General features: G+C 39.5%; 1 protein-coding gene across 4 annotated transcripts in view; it reads left to right on the top strand.

The window, feature by feature from the left end:
• The window catches only part of lrfn2b (leucine rich repeat and fibronectin type III domain containing 2b), a 94,693-nt gene that overhangs the window by 3,298 nt on the left and 68,675 nt on the right, over window positions 1-22,720 (top strand). For 2 of the 4 annotated variants that reach the window (XM_042777325.1, XM_042777321.1), the window contains exon 2: window positions 1,620-1,807. The exons of the other annotated variants lie outside the window; for them this stretch is intronic. In XM_042777325.1, the coding sequence (XP_042633259.1) occupies window positions 1,719-1,807 (89 nt within the window). In that variant the 5' untranslated portion in view covers window positions 1,620-1,718. The remainder of the gene's footprint in view (window positions 1-1,619; window positions 1,808-22,720) is intronic. 4 annotated transcript variants of the gene reach the window in all.

Raw genomic sequence — 22,720 nt, 5'->3', positions numbered from 1 at the left:
CCTGAGCACCGCCTCGCATGTTTTAAGTCTTTTAGACACCCTTAACAGTACCAGCCACTGTTAAATCCCGAGAAAGTTTCTCAAGAGGCTAATAGAATTATACCTGTGGTCGGTGCTTGCAGGAGGCAGGTTCCTGCCAGCCACCAACTGTTGTTTTGAAACGAGCTTCCTCTGGTTGTTCCACTCTTAGTCCTTCCCTTACCAGTCATTTTGCTTCAATACTCTGTGTTTACAAGTAATATCCTTCTCTGGAAGGACCCGGACAAAAGGCAACATAGGGGCTTTGGTGCATGGAGCCCAAACTGAAATGACTCCATTTCTCTGTCCCTCACCCAAACACTCTGCGTTCAGTGACATCGCACAATAAGATACAACCAAATATGCCACTCTGATATGCTTTTTTAAAATGTATTCTTTTAAAAAGTTCAAACTCACAACGAACACAGATGTTCCTCTGAGCCACATACCCAGATACGTTTATGACTAGATGATTAGAAGCCTGAACTCCTAGAATCAGTCCTGCATGCAAGCTACCAAGTAGGACTGTGCAAATAATCTCCATCACCTGCTTTCAGATGGAGCATCATTTACTACACAGAGCCGTACTTCACTGACAATTAGGCAATATCGCGTTCATTATCGCAGATCGAGTTGCCTGAGATAATGAATGCGATATTGCGTAGCTTGTTTGTGTTCTGTGTTTTAAATGTCTTCACGTGCGCCAGAGCTTGTAATTACAACTTGTAAGCTCAGGATGTTCCGAGAGTTATGACTTGGCTTAGTGCCAGCTACACTGTATACCACCTGACGGCCACCAGATTCATTTAAGCCCTACCTTAGAGTCCGAGAACATGGGCAGATCCAAGTAGAACGTCACGTGTTGTCATCTCAGAATTTCGGTAATTACATGGCGTGAACGCGGCTTTTATCTCCAACCCTGATGAAGCACACCTGAACGAGCTAATTAAGGTCTTCAGGATTGCTAGAAAGCTACAGGCAGTGAAGACAGTCACAAACAAAATTTAAATCTGAACATTACAAAGTGAGTAACTAAAAGGACAGACATGAAAAACTGCAACAGCTAAAATGGCAGAACGTAAAAAAAAAACAATAAATGTAACAACACTGCATGTGCAGTTACTGTGGCATCACAGTGTTCTAGTTATTGTGTAAATAAACAGGATTACTGTAATTCAGATAATCACAGTGATTCTGCATTGTAATTTCCTGCTTTTTAATTGTAATCAACTGTGAAGCTACTGTACAATGACTAGACAGCAGGAATATACTGTACATTTTGTTACTTATTTTTTTGCAGTGTGGGAATGTAATGTTTGTTTAATAAGACGAAACATACTGTATGTCTTAAGTTTCAGGTTTTCAAATAATACCTCTATAAGTAGCCCTTGGGTCTCAGAGGATCTGCTGGCTATAAATAAGGGCACATATGTCACTGTGCTTCTGGCTGACATGAACTAATCTCCCTCTGAGCCAGTGGAGTGAGATCTCTTTCACTGCTTTCTGACAGAGCTCGTCATCATCTCTTTCTTACAATATTATTACTTTAATTTTCATTCTTCATGTAATGCCGTCTCCCTGTTCCCCAAATCACCTTTCAGCTTGCACAGCCGTCTCCGCAGTGTAAGACACCAGGCTTTGATCTGTCAGGACAAGATGTGATCAGGATTGAGTTTGTTTTACTCAAAATCCCTTGCCATATGTCATACTTCATTTGGATGCTCGTAAATCATGGATGCCACTGTGACATGACATCAGAAGAGCATTCAGCACACCAACTAGCTTTGAAGTAAGTAAAAAGAAAAGCATGCATTTGTACAGTGATATTTCACATGCATACACTACACCATGATTTTAATTTTAATCATTAAAGAGATCACCCAAAAATTAAAACTGTCACTATTAACCTGTCTCTATTTACCCTCATGTCAACAAACTTTGAAACACAATTAAAGAGATACAGGCAGTAGTTGATGAACAGCCAGTTTCATGCCACTGCTGTTTCTAATCACCTCTAGATTGTAGGGATGTATCGATTCACTCAACTTCCGATGTGATACGATTCGCAATACTGATTTCACAATACCATTTACTCAGGTTTTTTTATTTTCTTACAAAATTAGATTTAAGACAAATTATTAATGATGAGGTGTCCTTTTATAATTGCTTGGATAAAATGCTGCACAATTCTTTTTGTTAAATTGAAGTATGCCAAATAACAAATCTAAATTGAAATTTTAAAACAAACCCAAAATCAAATAAATAACCCCCTTCTTCAAATCACAAACGCCTGCGCTCTTTCCATTTAAAGGGGTCATATGATGCGATTTTTTTTTTTTTACCTTTCTCTTTGGAGTGTTACAAGCTCTTGGTGAATAAAGAAGATCTGTGAAGTTACAAAGACTAAAGTCTCAAATCCAAAGAGATATAATATACAAAAACTAATATCCAACAACTCCCATCCAAAATAACACATCCTAACTACGTCAAAATCTCTAAATAACAACATAACAACACCAAAATAACGCCGCCCAAATGTTCACGCAAAGAAAGAAGGCGTAACTTTTATTCTCGCTCTAGTATTGTTGTTGCTGACCGCCACCATGCCGTGGAGACGCTGTGTGTTTAGTTGTGAAAGCGAAGCTACTTTGTTTAGCCTTCGAAAAGAGGACACAACTAGAAATCAGTGGTTAAGTTGTATTTACAACACTGTTCCAGAACAGTTCAACCCAAATATTCAAATGTGTGCAGTGCATTTTGCGGAGGACAAGGACTGTTTCCTCTGAGAGTAGCCTACAACAGTTCCAACTTTGCAAGGACAGTCTGGCACTTCTGACTCGCAGTCTGTAAGTACGTTTTCATATGTAAAGGATTTGTCACTGATGACGAGTTTTGAGCAGTGTAGAGTAACTTTTAGAGCTTGTTGTTTGACCTTTCTCCGATCACAAATGCAGACATGGTTTTATGTTAACACAGCACGATACACATCGCAATGTGTAAAAAGACAGAAAAAGTTATTATAAATAATAATTATGTCCCCACAGGATGCAACAAATGGCTCGTTTGTAATGGGTTTTATTGATTTTGTCTCATCACGCCGGGACACGCATCACAGTGTTAAGAGGCGTAACATTTCCGTCACACACTTGAGGCATTCGGCCAATCACAACGCACTGGATAGCTGGCCAATCACCGTATACCTCGCTTTTCAGATCAGGGGCACAGGGGTGAAACAATAATGTACAGTATGTGTCACAGCTGAAAGTGACCTAATTTAAAACTGCAACAGTTCCTAACTTATGTTTGTTACACACATAATTTTGGTGTCTTTGGAAAGAAGACCCTTTGGGCTTTACTTTTTATCAACCAGAGTTGATAATGCTCAAAAATATTAAAAATTATAGACACTGAAGTGCCTTGAAAAAAAATTGCATAGTTTTTCAATTATAAAACAAAAGACAGAAACTTAGACATCATATAAGTGATTTATTTGAGTACTAGAAAAATACAATAAGAATAATTTGAGTAATAAAAATAAATAAGAAAAATAAAAAAGATTTAACTATGTATGCCAATTACAGTACATCCTGAGATTGCTAGAAATGCAGCATTTACAAAGTTTTCTGCTCAATTATCACATTTTGAAGTGCTGATGGCCAGTTATAGAGATGGTAATCATACAGATGCGCCATAAAGTCAATAATCACACTCTATTCATATAGACAGTGTTCACATTGATAGCTGTGATTACACCGTAATAGCATGCTGATTTGTGCTCAAATAGATGGTAATCATGCAGATACAGGCACATTCCCCATAAAACACACTCACACATATATGAAAAATGTTGAAGAAAAAGAAAGAAAAAGCCGATTGCTAAGTTACATCTCCATCAGATGACAGGTGCGTCACAGTGCGTGTCACGAGCCGTCACGAGAGAGCGCCAGAAATCAAATAAACAATCTTCCACCTATCTTTCACTTTTTTTTTTAGTGGATCTCATTCTGTTTGTGAAACTGTACCCTACAAAACCATGCTGTTTTTTACTACCAAGATGCAGTTTTCTGAGCGTGAGTTATTCCATAACGGACACAAACAATACTGTCCCTAAAGAACTGAAATGTAAACAAAGGAATTATCATCCATATTACAACTCAATTCCCCAAACTGCGACTAAAACAGTCGCATTTGCGAAAACAAACACAAATTCGACAATAAACTCAGGGCTCCAAACTGCGACTAAAACAGTCGCATTTGCGACCATAAATATTAATTTGCGAGTGACGTTTTTGCTGAGGTCGCCACTGGCGACTACCCGCCGAAAGCTCCTCAGGATTTAACCGCTAAAAAAAAGTTTTCTCAGGAGGAAGATTTGCTTCATTCTAGCAGCGCCCCGTCTGTGATAAAACGAACTCGGGCCGAAGGTTAATACACACAACTACACCGAGTGTGGACCTGCCGCGTGTACAACAGCTTTCAGCCGAGATCGGCCCATAGAGAAAAAGCCGTCTGTCTGCCAGAAGTGTTTTGTAGAGTCGGCGCGGCTTTGGCCCATTATCTTCTCACCGATGCCGAGACTGAACCGACAGAGAAGCATTTCAGCCAGAATCAGCCCGAGTGTTATTGCTATCTGGGTATATATTTACATCTTATAACTTAAACATTTGAATGTAATGCCTTTTTTCCTAATTGTTTTGCGATCGAATCTTTTGTTATGTTCACGTATTTAACTGAGACGATGCGCATCAAAGTTTTAGTGGAAAAAGAGTTTCAGAGAGTCCTCATCTCTGGCGCACATCAGAGCTGACGCACACAGTCTGATAAACGCAGCTCCGCTGTGCAGCGAGAGAGAAATGACGGAGATGCAAGAAGGGAAACTGCAGAAAATACAGCGTCTATTTCGTGCACAACTTGAACAAACTAGAACAGGTAAAGCTGTCAGCTGTGTGAATATTGGCAATATCGTTAACAATTCTCGTTTATAATAAACTAGAACTAGTTTAGAACTGTAATATCTTCTAAACAAGATCTTGGTCTGTGTTCTTTTAATGCGTGAACTTTATTATTTGAAGTGGAATTGCCGTCCAGTAATCGCAAAAAGCTCTGTGCTTTGTCACTTTTTAATAAAAAGAACCAGCTTTAAAATTATTCCGAATTCATAACGAAATTCAAACAATACAGTTTTGGCGGCTCCTTAATGGGGGTCAGCGCGGTCCCGTGCTGGAGTCGCTTTTTGGGGTATTTTCTCCATGATAACGCCTCAGTTCAAGGGGAGATCTGTAAATGGTCAAGTGAACCCATTTAATCTTTCTCTTTACTAATATACTACATAATGAACATGAAAGCCTGACAGTCTACTTAACATCAAAAGGTATGCTATATTATAAGAGAGCCTGCAGTACAACTTACTGAAATGTCTCGTGTAGGAGGAGCCCAAGCTACACTCAGTGGCCAAGTGATGCTTATGCTCCATGATACTGGTACGGATTCTGTGTAATGAACAACTGACTGTAGATTTCAAGTTGGAAAAGACATTTAGTTCCTACTTTAAGTGAACCTTAGTTCCCAGGTCATCTGCAAGATGGATTAAAATGCTGATAAAGTCAAGAAAAGATGAGACATAAACACATGACAGTATGATTGAAATGTTGAAATGTAAATAAATAATAATCGTAAAATAAATAAAACAACAATTTCTTATGTGTTTTCATGTTTATGATTTGTGGCATCTAAAAAAATTATTTGGCTCCTAAGTTTTTTTTCTTATAGGAGCCAATGGCTCCTTACTCGATTTTTTTTTTACTTTTGGAGCCCAGTAAAACTTACTGTCTCGTGTACTACACCGGGATTTACAGCTGTGGATGTGTTTATGACTCGATATTACAATGAATCTGGTATGTACTGCTTACACAAATTTAGCAAATACATTATTTATAAGCTTTCCATTGAAAAACAGCGATCTGTTGTCGATGCTTGAGGCTTAGATCTTTATAATGATATATACTTTGCCAAGATTAATTTTGTCCCGTTTCATTTAATCTATTCGTAAACACTGACACTTGCAAACAAAGAGCGTTCAGTACACCGGCGTCCAGATGCAAGTTAACAGGTTAAACCACATAAACATTAGGGGCAACCACTAGATTTGAATCCGGATCCAAACTAAGTTGCTGCATACACCCCTTTAAAATTAGGGGCAACCACTAGATTTGAATCCGGATCCAAACTAAGTTGCTGCATACATGTTGCCTGAGTAGTTTTTGATCTAAATTAGACTGTATAATTCCAAAATCTGAAGCAAAAAGAGAACAGTCTGACTTTAGTTTTGTGAAACTATACTACATAAAACATATCTACACAAGACAAAAACAGCAGATAAAGCCTTTTCTTGGTTACTGCTGTTATCAAAGCAGAGCTGCGCTTATAAACACTACTTTAATAGGCATTGTACAGAAGTAAGATAAAAGAAAATATCCTCTAAACTTTTCTAAGGACAGTCAGTTCTACTCAGAGACACATTCACATAAACTCCTACCCATAACTGTATCATGATTGATTTAAAGGGGTTAAAATTACAAAAAAAAAATAACATTATTTCGTGAATTTTGGTGTAATGAAATGTGTTTATGTGGTTTAAGGTTCAAAAAACACATTATTTTCCACATACTGTACATTATTGTTTCTCCTCTATGCCCTGCCTTCTGAAACAAAGCTCATCAGTCTGAAAAGCAAGGTGTGCTCTGATTGGCCAGCTATCCAGTGCTTTGTGATTGGCCGAATGTCTCAAGCGTGTGACGGAAATGATACGCCACTTGCCATACTGTGATGCGTGTCCCGGTCAGAACCGGTAAGGGACATAATTACTGATTATAATGATTTATACTGTGTTTTTACGTGTTGCGTTGCATTGTGCCCCGTAATCATAAAACCATGTCTGCATTTGTGATCGGAGAAATGATACACAACAAGCTCAACTCTACACCAGCGCTTCTCGATTCCAGTCCTCGTGCCCCCCAGCTCTGAAAAAAAGCTGTCTTTACTACTTTTCCAATGTTATCATTGACTGAAAGAGTGGAATCAATGAGAACACCAAGATTGTGAACTTTAGTGGAGAGTGTAATCAGATCACCATCCTGATCCATCAGTTGACCAGAAAGCTTTGATACAACAGCTTAAGAGCCAATCAGAATTACCTTAGTTTTATCAGAGATAAATTTAAGGTAATTTGCCTCCAGCCAAAGCTTGAGTTCCTTGATGCAATTTGTTAATGCAGGTGGAGGAAACACTGAGGTGGAAGATGTGCTAAAATAAATTGGAATGTCATCTGCGTTACAGTGGAAGTTAACCCTCTGGAGTCAATTCACGCGTATACGCATGTTGAGGCATTTTCTCCTGATAACCCCGAAAAGAACTTAAATTACACTTTCAGTTTTGATCGTACAGATAAGAGCAATATATCAATTGAATCTGTAAAGGGCCTATTTTTATTTGTATACACATAATAATAACAAAACTTTGTGCATTTACATAATAAAGAAAACAAACAAGGTGTGCTATATGCAGCCTTGGTCTGCGGTGATCTTCATTTAGAAACTCAGTAAATACTCAACACAGAGACATGAGAGATATATCTATCACGGCCACGCCCACGCGCTATTGACATTAAAATGTTCCACATGAAGTTCACGGCATGTAAACGCCCAGATTAAAACAATCAAGGACAGACGTGAACTCGAGAATGATGTGGTGACCGCAAGGAAGCAGGTCACGTTCAGCACCATAGAAATCACCATCAGTGCCACCCTGTGATGTTCAGGACCAGGGATAGCTCCTCCAACACAGGTGTGCACAGTTTCTCCCCTGACAGGGAGCCTCAGCTGCAGGCTGTTGGCCGCAATCAGCAACCACATAAAGGTGAACAAAAAATTCACAGTAGGAGAGGAGCAAGGGAAGTGAGCAGACACAAAGTGTTAAAGGTTCTACAGCCCAAGCATTGGAACAGTCCTAAGCCAACCACGCTCTGGAGGACAAAGGCCTAGAGAAGGACATGAGCCTCACTGCCAGTATCCTTTCTTCTGTAACCCCCGAAGTGAAGATAGGCGATAGGCGAAGATAGTCCCATCGTCCTAGTAACAAAGCCAGATGGGAGCATACAATTCTGCAATCACTACAGGAAATTGAATGAGATCTCCCAATTTGACACGTACCCCATGCCCAGATTAGATGAGTTGATTGAGCAATTGGGCCCTGCTCGGTTCATCTCAACACTTGACCTGACCAAAGGATACTGGCAAGTACCGTTAACCCCTCAAGCCAAACTAAAGACTGCTTTCTCCACTCAGGACGGAGCCTTTCAATACCGGGTTCTTCCTTTTGGGGTCCATGGGGCACTGGCCACATTTCAAAGACTCATGGATGGAGTCCTCTGTTCCCACCAACAATATGCTTCTGCATATCTGGATGTCATTGTTGTCCACAGTAGGAGTTGGGAAAAACATCTTCACCATTTAGAGGCTGTCTTACCGGAATTACACTTAGCGGCTCTCACAGCAAACCCAAGTAAGTGTTCACTTGCCCAGGAAGAGGCCAATTACTTAGGGCACACTGTTGAGAGAGGAAATGTGAAACCCCAATCTAAGAAGATTGACTCCATACTCACCTGACCCCAGCCTCAGACCAAGAAACCAGTAAGGACCTTTCTTGGGCTAGTTGCCTATTATCGAACATTCATCCCTTGCTTTGCAAGAAAAGCAGCTCCCCTAACCGAATTAACACGCCAGCACCTTCCAAACCAGGTTAAGTGGACCAAAGAAGCAGAGCGGGCCTTCATTGAGCTAAAGCCATCCCTCTGTTGCAAACCCATCTTGCAAGCCCCAAACTTCAACACAACATTTGTTTTACAAACAGATCCCTCGAAAGTAGAGATTGGAGCTGTGCTGTCCCAGTTCCAGGAAGGTATGGAACACCCAGTCATGTTTATTAGCCGTAAGCTACTACCCCCATAAAAAAATTATGCCACAATTGAAAAAGAATGTCTTGCTATTAAATGGGCTGTTGAAAAATTGAGATATTACCTTTTGGATCGAAAATTTATCTTAGTAACTGATCATGTCCCGCTAAAATGGATTTTTCAGAATAAAGGGAAAAATACACAAATCACTCACTGGTTTCTTCAGTTGCAGGACTTTAAGTTTGCAGTAGAACAACGGGGTGGGAATTCTCATGCAAATGCAGATGCCATGTCCAGGAGGGATGACTGCCATGAGACGTATGCTCCAAACGGGAGCTTGGAGCTGGAATAGGGGGTATGTGGTGACCGCAAGAAACAGGTCACGTTCAGCACCATGGAATGCACCATCAGTGCCACCCTGTGATGTTCAGGACCATGGATAGCTCCTCCAACACAGATTTGCACAGTTTATCCCTTGACAGGGAGCCTCAGCTGCAGGCTGTTGGGCACAATCAGCAACCACATAAAGGTGACCAAAAAAGTCACAGTAGGAAAGGAGCAAAGGAAGGCAAGGGAAGTGAGCAGACACAAAGTGTTGAAGGTTCCACAGCCCAAGCATTGGAACAGTCCTAAGCCAACCACACTCTGGAGGACAAAGGCCTAGAGAAGGACATGAGTATCCTGAACCACCTTGACTAACCATACGTCTCCTCTGCCTTCCCTCCAGATGTAAAGCTGATGCAACCAAGAGCAACTTGAAAAAGAAGAAATACCTGAGTTATAGTTTTCTCCAGTTTCCCCCCTCCCATTCCTTATAAAAAATAAAGAAAGTTAAGTTTTTCTCCACTGAAAGTCTGTCTGGTGAATTGATTCAGGTGACATCATGAATTAACACACCCCAATCTTGTGTATGAAGGCTACAATGAACAGTATCAGTATCAACATGAATATTGAAATGCCCTTGCAATAGCATAGCTGTAGATAGGGCAGAAGCAATTATCAACAACTCACACAAGTCTGACAGAAATTGCATTTTTGTTTTAGGAGGATGATACACCAGTATTATGAGCAGTGAAGAGTGACTATTGATTTTAAATGTCAAATATTCAAACAATGTCACCTCATGGAAAGGAGATGGCTCAATATGAAGACTCTGACAATAGTATGATGAATATAGCAGGGCCGACAAGCAATTCCAATAGTTTTACACAGTCCATATGTGGTGGGATCAACGGTCTCAGGGCCAAACAAAGCACAGCACTCACCACAACGATACACAGGACACACAACACTGACCCACGTTAGCCAGGCCAGACAGTGGTACACAGGGCTCAGCATGGCGAAAAGGTGGAAACCCACTCAATGGCAGTGCCACAGAGTTAGATCCGGGCCAAGGGGTCGTGAAATGACGTGAAGTGTGGAACCAGAAGGGAAGGAAGTGAAGTGATGAAGCTGTTTGTATCATATATGTTACTGTATCATATATCGTACATGTTGTAGCATATTTGTATCAGGGAGCATTGTTACATCCCTACTAGATTGATCAATCAGAACACCTCAACACAACCATTTTATAAAGAATGTCAGACCAATAATATTGTCACATTTTTGTGCATTGTGAAATTAACTTAATTACTTGACTTGAACCTAGTAATTATCTATCATAGCTTGGCTTCAGTATGATACCAGAATCTAATTCCTCTGTATCGATACTAAATCGATACCATAGGTGACAAATAAGCAGCCTCAAACATGAACTAAATTAAAAGCAATCTGATTAGGAACATTGCATGAAACTCTGCAGTAACAATTGTGTTGCTTGTTTTGAAGCACAGACAACAGAAACAGTATATACTCTGTAAAACTGAAGTAATAGAATTAAAAAAATTACATTTAAATTTTTTTTTTTTTTTTTATTGCTGAGCTTTATTGATTGAAATTACCATGAACTTGTACGGCACCCCAGTCCAACCCCTAACCGCTCAGCCGCCACAGGCTTTGTTAAAGGGGTTGCTAAACAGAACATTATTTTGTGTATTTGGTGTAATGAAATGTGTTTATGTGGTTTAAGGTTAAAAAAACACATTATTTTCCACATACTCTACATTATTGTTTCTCCCCTATGCCCTGCCTAATGAAAAGCGTCGATTTTTACAAAGCTCTGAAAAGCGAGGTGTTCTCTGATTGGCCAGCTATCCAGTGTGTTGTGATTGGCCGAATACCTCAAGCACATGACGGAAATGTTACGCCCCTTGCCATACTGTGATTCTGTCTCCCGGTGTTCTAACAAATAATGCTACCTATCAGATTATGCTACCAACACTGTATTTATCCTTCTGTAAGGGTAGGTTTAGGCTTGGGGTAGGTCAGCGGTTTTCAATTCCAGTCCTCACCCCCCTGCTCTGCACATTTTGTATGTTTCTCTTATGGCCGTAGACATTTGTTCTATTCGAACGTAAGTTCCCTACAAAGTGGATATCACAGGATATTCAGCCATGATTCCAGTTTGAAGCGAACGTATATGTTCCATTCACAGTGCACTGAAGTGTGCGAGACATGAATTTAAATTGTATTTATTTACAGAGGTATATGATGTCACACTTGTCCGTGTGTGAAGACGCAGCACAAATCCCTGAATGAATGTTCAGAAGTGAGGTAAACTTCAACAGATTTCCCCTGCTCAGGGAGTACGGAGCAATGAACACTGTGTAGGGAGCATGTCAATAGGAACACAGTTCATGCACGGAGCTCACTTCTAACGAGCTGATTATCTGAATCAGAGAGACATGCAAAATATGCAGTGCTGGGGGGCGTGAGGACTGGAATTGAGAACCGCTGGGGTAGGTGTACATGTTAATAAAGGATTTTGCTTCCAAATTATGCTACCATCTGTTTTAATGGGAGGTAGAAAAATCTGACAGGGTAGCACAAATCATCAGAACACCGGCGCAACAAGACAAAACCAATAAAGCCCATTACAAACGAGGCATTTGTTGCATTCACGTTTGAATCATCAGTGGCAAATCCTTTACATATGTAAACGTACTTACAGACTGTGAGTCAGAACAGGCGGCATTATAGTCTTCTTTCCCAGGATCAGGAAACATAAAATGTCCTCCATAAAATGTGCTGCACACATCTGAATATTTGGGTCAACTGTTGTGGAACAGTGTTGTAAATACAACTTAACCACTGATTTCTAGTTGTGTCCTGTTTTGGAAGACCAAATGCAATGAAACACAGCCTCTTCACAACATGGCAGTGGCAGCAACAATAAAGTTATACCTTCTTTCTTTGCGTGAACCTTTAGGCGGCGTTATGCAAATCTTCCTATATTGTGTGGGGGCGTGTTTAAACGAGCCGTTTTAGGAGGGTGTGGTTGACTCTTAACTTTTATAAAGAATATCTCTTTGGATTTGAGACTTCAGTCTTTGCAACTTTACAGATCTTCTTTATTCACCAAGATCTTGTAACACTCCAAAGAGAAAGGAAAACTTGAAATTGCAACTGCACACCTTTAACACTGCACTCAGTTTTGGTTTGTTTTTTCAGGTCTGATCTTTTGCATTTTGCAAATCAGTTTGAATCAGATCTTTTTTATTTGTTTCGACTGTCGTCCACAGAGAAAACAGTTTTAAATTATTACATATAAAACTTTCAGATATCAGATTTACTATAAGCTCCGCAAGAGCTGCTCGGTTCTGGAAAAACTGAAAATCTAAATTTTTTTGCTTAAAATAGAAATTACAGTTCTTCCACGATTCTTTAAAAAAAAAAATCAGTGTTCAACGTATTTTTAAAAATCATTTTGAAGGAATGATTCAGTGACTTGCCTATTAAAGACTTGTTTCGTTCCTGGATAAATCATTGCTTTTTTTTAAACTAATCTCTTTTTAACAGTCACTTGTCGCCACCTACTGGCATAATGATGTGATTGATACCATCTTTATTTGAAGCGTCAAGTCACTTTCAAAAGGTGAATGATACTCTATTTTGATCACGACTATTTTGATTGCTAAACATCAGTTTATACCCAAATACTAAACTTTTATCCTAGTACTTCTCTTATTTAAATGTTTGTAAGACGGAAATAGTGATACCGTGTGGTTGAATAGACTCTTTGTGAAGCTATTCCATACATCTGTACATGGCAACTGCTCTCTGTGGGTCAGTGACAGAGAGCTGAATTGTGCCTTCTCTAACACACTGACCTGCTAATGAAGCCATCGATTGGCTGGTATAGGTGTGTTTGGTTAGGGTTTATGCTAAACTCTAAATCAGGGCTTCTCAACTCTATTCGCACCTCCCAGAATGTTTCAGTTGTGGCCCTGCAGATGAGCTCAACCAGGTGTTTTAATTGACGAGGCCTCTGAATCATTGTGGGAGGCAGGGGTTGTGAAACACTGTCCTACAGGATAGCTGATGTGGTGCTGTGCTGCACTCATTGGCTACATTTACGTGCAAGCAAATAATCTGTTTGTAATCAGACTGACGGCTCAGTCGGACTGAAAAGCCTTCATGTAAACTCCTTAATCGATCCGATTGAGCTCGATCAGAATGAAATTTCGATCGGATGGAAGGGGGTGGTTTATTCCTTTTCTAATACAGTTGAGAGTGCATGTAAACACTCGATCGGATTGAACCCCCAAACTGAAAGGACTGCGCATGTGCAATGACGCAGAAATAGTAATGACGTATTACACACAGAATGAACCGTTCTTCCTTTTGATTAAAGTGTTGTATAAATGCCTGTCCTGTCGTTATTAAACTCTCCTTTCACTCGGCAACTGTGAATTGGAGCAGGACAACCTCCCACCAGTCCTTGTTTCTGATTCTCATCCACAGGAAACCTGTTTTGGGTGCGGGGAAGGGCATTTTTACTGAGTGATAAATATGAGCAGCACAGAACAGCAGTTTATATGTATATTTATCCATAAATGGATAAATATTAATTCTGCTGTTAAAAACAAATAGAGAAACGATGTAGGAGAGTAGTTATTATGTGCAAACAGTGTGAGAAACTCTATATTTTTGCAGTGTGCACGTCAAGAAAAAAAAAAAAAAATCTATTCCAATTTGAAGCTTGTGACATAAATGCGCACATCATCCCGATCACTTTATTTATCGTTCATGTAAACACTACATTCAGATACATCAATCAGAATGAATTCAGTCCGTAGCCACTGTGCCGGCTCTACCAAACCCCTGCCCTGTGACAAATTTAATTTCCAAACCCCATTTCTCGAACTCAGAGACGATGGCCTCTGTTATAGATGCAGCATCTGGTATGACAAGAGGACTGAAATCCAGAAATTATTTACATATTTTGGCTCCATTGTCATGGTTTATGGTTGTGAATGCAGATAAGCCCCGTTTATGTCAATGGTTTCATCTGCAAGGAGAGAGAAAGCTGCCTTTTATATTTTCTTGACTCATGTCCTCCTGAATCTCAGCTTCACCGCATGCTGGTAGTTCATTTTAACTCCTTGCCTGTATGTATTGGTGGCATGTTTTGGTGCAGTGTCTAGATGAGGACTCAGTGTGGGCTCCAGTGAAGATTTCCATGGGAGGAAATGCATAACACTGTCACTTTTCACTTTCCTGTCCAGTTACCACACAGTGCCATGTACATTTTCAGTGTTGCCAGTGTACCGTAGCTGCCATAATTTTATCTGTAGACAAAGACAAATGAAAATAAATTATTTTATTAATGTGTATTTGTCTTTGGAATGAATACCTGGCAACCTAAGGACCACTGAAAGTGTGAGAGAAGTCACTTTACAAGCTAGCCTATTAATGGTCTTGACAGTGACCTGAAAATATCAGTATGTATTTATTGTGTAAAGATGTGTACAATCTACAATGTTTTAAATGAACCAGGGAAGCGAAAGACAGGCAAAAACTAGCTTGTAGATGTAGCATTTTATGGATGGCTATGTTAGCGTATCCCATTGTCACAGTGTTATTCATATTTCTAGCTCACGTTTTAAACAATTTTCATGCAAAGTCATCGAAATTAAAATCAAAGACAGAGTAGATCAAAGCAGAAGCAATATATGTAATATATGTAATATATTACATATATTTGTAAAAATATATGCATATAGTAATATAAATGTACAAACCTTTTTTATATTTGTGAAAGTATATTAAGAGTCACTTTCAATCTCTTCTTGTCCCAAAGCTAAGCTTAATTTGTTTTTTTTATTTGTTTTTTTTTTCATTATCATTTTTGTTAGTGAAAAATTTAAACATATGGTATTCTGATATTTATATGTAAATGTTACCTGCCTCCAGTGGGATAATCTCAATGAAATAAAAGAACTTCTTCACATTTAGGTAAGAATTATTGCAAATAGAGGCTTTATTCCAAAAATGAAATATATATTTAAAAAAAAAAAAAAAAAAAAAAAATATATATATATATATATATATATATATATATATATATATATATATATATATATATATATATATTAATAATTGTCATGCTCACAGTGTTTATCTCACTATGTGAGACACATTGTACAGATTAAACTTTAAAAAGTTTTAATTAATTTCCATTTTTGATGAACTTATTGTCCTTTAACTTCCAAATTTCTTTTAAAATATCTTTTATCTTCATATATTAAAATCCTCTCTGGTAATTCTGAGTCATTCACTCTTCTGTCTGCATTCACTCGTGTTTTTAGTGTCCAGCTGAGAGGACGCTAACATTAGTAGCACCATGAGCGGTTAAAACAATGTGATAAAAATACACACAAATCTGAGTCAGTGCAACATAATACACATATGGGATTGTGTAGTAGCTAGTTTTTCCATTTTTGACCATATTTTTTATTTGAAATTCACATTACATATTCACCAGTCATTCAACTTACTCAATGCATTAGCGCAGCTTGTGTGACAAGTCATATTTGCTGTCTGTGTTATAGATGTTTTCTTCATTTCAGATGACAGCAGGCCCTGAAATATAATTAGGCATGTTAGTTTTACCTCATTTTAGTTCTCTTATTCCCCCAGAGGAAAGGTTATTAGCACAATCAACAGTCACTGGTGCATGGACAGATCTTTCAGAGACGTTTTTGTGATTCATCTTTCTGTTTAGTGGGGTAATGATGCCTGAGATTTTATTCTTTGAGAACAGCAGTCCTGTTGGAAGCAGCAGCTGATTAAGAGACCATGAATGACTGCGCTTTGATGTATTGAAGTTGGTTAAATATATAAGGAACAAAAAATCTGTGACAGTCATTTGACATAATATTTATAAATGAAATGATTGTATTGCAGATGGACCAACTGGAGTAGCTGTGGCGTGTGTCTTAAATTAACAGGAGCTGTGTTCTGTATTTCATATAGAGCAGGGGTTGGCAACCTATTCGGCATGACGTGCCATTTTTTATTTTTCTGGTTAACCACTGTGCCCCCACCCCACTTTTTTAATGCATTCTGTATTTATACAGTACATACACATTTTTTAAATAATATGATAAAAAACTATAAATAGGCCTATTTGATTTACATGCAAATAGTTTCTGAGGATTTTTTTCATAAATTGGACAGTGCCAGACAGTGATAGAGTACACGACAAGAAAGACAGTAAAATAATACAAACAAAGTACAGACACTAGCCGGACAGTGATAGAGGCCACGATAGGCCAGATAGTGATAGAGGCCAAGAAAGGCCGGATATTGATAGAGGCCACGATAGGCCGGGTAGAGCCACGATAGGCCAGACAGTGATAGAGGCCGGATAGGCCATACTGAGAGTTAGGCCACAATAGGTCACAGAAAAGGCCCCGATAGGCCGCAGTGGGAACGGCCCCGGCGGGCCACAGAAGATGGAAAGGCCCTGATAGGCCACAGTTGGAATTGTGCTGACTAGCCACAGTGGGAATGGCCCCAGCGGGTCACAGAAGATGGAACGGCCCTGATAGGCCTTAAAGAAAAGCCACAAAGGCTGCGGAGAAAAGGCCAAGCTAAGCCACAGATGGAGATGCCCAGATGGGCCATAGTGAGAAAGCCAAGAGGCCGTAGAATGAAATGCTTCAGTAGGCACAGAGGAGGAAGGCCATGTAAATAAACCATGGTGGGAAGCGCCACAAGATGGGTAACAGAGGGGAAGGCCACAAAAGACAAGCCACAGAAAGAAAGGCCAAGTAAAGCCGCAGTAAACCATAGAGGTTGCTGGGTGTAATATGAATAGGTATTGTACCACCACCAGTAATTGCATATAGATTACCTTGAGAAGAGCATGATATTCTTTGAGATGGTTTGTGGTTCAGGTCTAATGTAGGATTCAAATGCGGAGGATGACCATCACCCCAGTAGCTTGATATCTGATGTTTGAACTCCGAGTTCAACAGCAGTAGTGGCTGGTGTATAGAAGCGGTGACAGTCTAAAGGGGACTAAATAGAGCTGAACCAGCCGCAGAGAGAAGGGCCCCGATAGGCCATGAGAGAAAGGCTACAAGAGGCTGTAGAGAGTATAGCCGCTAATGCCGTGACGGAAGGCCACGAGAAGCGGTGAAAGAGTAGATGTAATGAATAGGTGTGACACCACCACCAGTATTTGCTTAATTTACCATAAACATACAGCATTACATTTTTAACAAAATGCATACATATTTACAAAAAAATGTCTGTATGAGCTGTCTTATGACAGGCCACATTATGCCATTTAACAAAAAGACAGCGTAATTTATGTAATGAGAAAAGACATCACAGGTCAATTATGCGATGGACAATAATAGACAGTTATGTAAACAATAATAGTCACTTACCTGAAGGTCACAATAGGCCAATAATAGGCCTATTGAATCCAAGATGGTGCCGCTGAGTTCGGATGCTGTCCAGGTCGCTCCACTTAGATTGTGTTTTCATTTACTTTTGTACTTTCTGTAACGCCGTCTGATAACTTCTCTGTTTTACGGATGGACAGAACAGCTGACGCTGGTAAATCCAAAGGTGGAGGAGTGTGTTTCATGATTAACAAGAAATGGTGTGACCCCAGGAATATCTCCACTCTGTCGTGTTCCTGCTTGCCTCATCTGGAACATCTATCCATTATTTGCCGCCCATTCTAACTTCCCCGGGAGTTTTCATTGATCATTGTTAAGAGCGATCATCGATCATTGTTAAGAGTGGTCATTGATCATTGTTACTGATGTTTACATCCCACCACAAGCTGAAACCGACTTGGCTCTTCTAAGCTCCACGATGTGCTCAGCGGCTACATCAACAAACATCCTGATGCTGCTCTTATCATCGCTGGGGATTTTAACAAAGCCAGACTTGGGCAGGTCATGCCGAACTTATATCAACATGTATCCTGTCCAACCAGAGGACCGAATACACTGGATCATTGCTGCTCTCAGTTTAAGAATGCCTACAAAGCTCGCTCACTACCAGCTTTTGGCAAATCGGACCATGCCGCCATTTTCCTCACACCGGAATATAAACAAAGGCTCATTCAAGAACCCCCAGTGCAGAGGGTAGTGACGCGTTGGGCCGCCCACTCTGAAGCCATGCTAGTTCCTCTGACGTTAACAAGTTCACGGATGTATCAACAACCTCATAAAACACCCTAACCCAACAAACAAATGAAACAATAACTATAAGGACCTTCTCAAATCAGAAACCGTGAGTGGACAGAACAATCCGTGCTGCAGTAAACAAATGCACTGCTGGATACAACGGCGGTCTCTCATTGGGGAACATGAGTGAGTAACCCCTCTTGCCTGAATGACTATCGTCCGGTTGCCCTCACGCCAACAGTCATGAAGGTCTTTGAGAAACTTATAAAGAACAACATTTGCTCCTCCATCCCTGATACTTTTGACCCTCTTCAGTTTGATAGATCCACTGAAGATGCCATCTCTCACATCCTGCACTCTTCTCTCACGCACATTGACAGCACCAATGGGAACTATGTAAGGCTGCTATTCATCAACTATAGCTCAGCTTTCAATACTATAGTCCCCATCACGCTAGCTTCTAAACTCGTGGACCTGAATTCTTCACTATGCAACTGGATTCTTGATTTCCTCACCGGCAGACCTCAAGTGGTGAAAGTAGGCCAGTTCACCTCTAACTCCATCACCCTGAACGTAGGAGCCCCACAGGGCTGTGTTCTGAGTCCCCTGCTCTACTCTCTCTACACACATCTATTATCAAATTTGCTGATGATACTGTGGTTCTGGACCTCATTTCCAACAACAATGAAGCCTCATACTTGGATGAGGTAGAGAAACTCACATCATGGTGCCAGGAAAATTGTCTCTCTATGAATGTGAGTAAAACTAAAGAGCTGATTGTTGACTTCAGGAAGAGACAGCAGCAGCCCTATACTCCTCTTATGATCAGTGGGACCCCTGTGGAGAGGGTGAGCAGCTTCAAGTACCTCGGTGTAAACATCTCAGAGGACCTGACTTGGACTACCCACATTCAAACTCAGGTTAAGAAAGCCAGATAAAGACTGTACCATCTGTGTCAGCTGAAGAAATTCAGGGTCTCACCAGCAATCCTGAAAACTTTCTATTAAGGGGCCATAGAAAGTGTACTGACTCAGTGTATCTCAGTGTGGGATGGGAACAGCTCCAGTCAGAGTTGTGCTCTTAGCTGAGTGCATCTCAGGGTCTGCTCTCCCCTCTCTGCAGGACATCTACCTCAAACGCTGCAAAAGCAGAGCTGTTAAAATCATCAAGGACTCCATCCACCCCAGTAACCATCTTTTCATTTTACTGCCAGCTGGTAAGCGCTTCCGTAGCCTAATGGCAAAAACTAAGAGACTTAGGAGGAGCTTCTTCCCCCATGCCATCAGGCTCCTAAATTCAAACTCAGTCTCTTAAATTCTACATGACTTCACTTAATTATCAGTAAGATACTGAATATACGGACATTGACACTTGAACACAGCAATTTCTATAATTTTTTATTTTTATTTATTTACTTTTTTTTTTTACCTCTATTGCTGCTATGTAAATACCCTGTACAACCTGTTTGCACATTCTCCTCTTGTACATTCCTGCTCATCTTAATATTTATTAATTCTACAGTATACTGTCCTGCACATTTTTTTTTATAAGCATCTTATTTTATTCTTATTTTTTTATCTTACTTTTTCCATATAATATTTTTTGTATAATTTTCTTGTGTTTGTGTTCTTTAATAATTGCACTGTCCATGGAGCGGACCTGATTGACATTTCACTGCTGGTCATATGCTCTCCATATAACCATGTATGTGACAAATAAATCTTGAATCTTGAATCTTGAATCTCTTGATATGAGCAAAGGCCGTCTATAGGCTGAGTAATGTGAAGCCTCAATAAGGCATGTAAAGTGAAGGCCCGATGGGCTGCAATGACATTGATAGCCTGTGTACGTTTCTATAAACTGTGATGTGAAAGCCTCGTGTGTAGATGACCACGGTAGGCCGTTGTATGTAAAAAAAAACGTGATAGACTGGACATGAGGAGCATGTGAGAAGTAACCACCACCAGCAGTTTGCTAAGAGTATGTACCTTGAGTATTACATGAAATAGTTTAGAGTCTGATCTTGACGGAAATCCGATGAGGACGATCATGTACATAGCAGTTTGATGGTGGATTACGGGAATTCTAAACCATCGCATTGAATAAGAGAGGCCATTAGTTTAGTTCAAATGATAGAGGTAGAATTAGAGTTCTAGCAGCGACTTAAGAAAGAGCATATACACAGACACATAAACATTCTTTAGGCTAGACTCCTGCGCATGCTTAATAGAACTCCATGAAACTGCCTGAAACTATCTGAAACTATCTGAAACTTTTGCACATTTACATTTATGCTTTAGTCCTATATAATGTGAATATGTATGAAGATGTGTGACATTAAAAGCCAAATCAAAATGGCACAAGTGAAAACTGATTTGTGGATATACAGCAGGTAACTATTAACGCTTCAGAGGAAGTATGAAACTCATGTGCTCGAGCTGGAAAACCCCTGAAATTGTGTTTTTGGTGAGAGAAATTGGATTCAATCTGTCTATTCATAAAATTCCTTGATTCTCAGAAATGGAAAGAGCGTTAGCTTAAAGAGGTCCTATTACACAGTTTCACTTTTTCAACTTTAGTTAGTCTGCAATGTTGATCTTGAGCATAAAAAGTTCAGGCTCAAAGCTCAAAGTCCACTTCAATAGGAGATATTTTATTTAGCAGAAATCACTTTTTAAAAACTACAACGATCGACTCGTTTGGACTACCCTTATGAAAAAGTGTGCTATTAGTATACTTCTTTTAAACTAAAAATAGGAAAGTATGCTTTTAGTTTACTTTTTATGTACTTCTCAGAAATGGGCTTTATGTACTTCTCAGGTGGGGGATCCACTGTATAGAGCAATACTCTAATGGAAGTAGTGGGCTAAAGTCAGTCACACCTTGACTTTCTTCCAAATAACACACATTTCATTCATAATATTATAAATACAGGCCTATAGTTCCTGCACATTTTTGTTTTCCTGAATTGTGTGAAATGGCTTAAAATAGGTAATACAAAACGATTATGTGGTCACCAAGGTGAATTGGTTTAGTCTTGACTTGAAGGGGGTCTCGCCCAGGGTATAATTCAATATAGAACCGCCACTGGACATGAAGCAGCATCAAAACTGTAATGTTATGGAATAAAATGTCGACCGATGAAGAGGTAATAATTACAGTCAAGCTTTGGGGTGTTGATCGATTTTGATTGTCATTCTGAATCCAATTCATAGTCTTTTTTCAGCTTTTTGTTCAAAATGTTCTTTCTTTCTTTTTTTTCTTTTTTTTTTAGAAACTTACCCAAATTCAAGTGTTTAAAAAAAGAATGCATGAAGCTTAAATCAAATGTTTTTGTTTACAAGCAGATACCCTGTTCTTTCTTTGGATGTTTTGTATGTTCAGATATTCATATAACAAAATATATACAAATTAAAAGTATACTTTAATATACTAGAAAGTGGGCCAATTTAGTTCCAAGGAGTATTGAAACAGTACACTTACAAGTATACTACTAGAACACTGATATTTGTATACTTGCTACATAAAGTATATTTAAAAATATACTTGAACTTTACTTAAGTATACTTAATAAAATAAACTTGAAGTATAGTACTTTTTGGTAAGGGTACAACGCATATTTTCCGGGATTTGTGGTATCACAGATATTGACGAATGGGACGAGACCTGGTTCAGCTGCACTAGAGAAGCCAACGAGTGTTATCACTATGACAGAGACATGCTAGTGTTCCCAAGACAGACGAACTTAGAATGGTTAAAATCATCCGGGTTTAAAGGTGCCATAGAATGCATTGACACAAAATTTTAAATTGTTCTCTGATGTCCCCAGAGTCTGTATGTAAAGTTTTATCTCAAAATGCCCCACAGATAATTTGTTATAGATTGTTGAAATTGCAACTTTTGGGGTATGAGGCAAAACAGTTTTTTGTGTTTGTCCCCTTTAATAACTGGTGGTGACCGTGTTACTGCAATCAATAACTAACACTTTCCTGTTACAGTTTAACTGGTGGTGACCGTGTTACTGGAATTTTTAACTACCACTTTCCTATTCACGATTGTTCTGGTAGCACGTGAAGGCACCATTAGTGAAAACAGGCAGAGACATTGGTAGCTTTAGCAACATTAGCCTTACTGAGAGCCAGGAAGCGCTTTTGGAAAACAAAATATGATGCGTGAGGCTTACTTTGTCTGAAGTCTGGACTTTTGCACACGAAGC

This window comes from Cyprinus carpio, chromosome A20, assembly GCF_018340385.1.
Source record: "Cyprinus carpio isolate SPL01 chromosome A20, ASM1834038v1, whole genome shotgun sequence".
In the NCBI taxonomy this organism is placed as follows: domain Eukaryota; kingdom Metazoa; phylum Chordata; class Actinopteri; order Cypriniformes; family Cyprinidae; genus Cyprinus; species Cyprinus carpio.
Note: the sequence above shows the minus strand (reverse complement) of the source record. Positions and strands in the feature narration are given on the sequence as shown.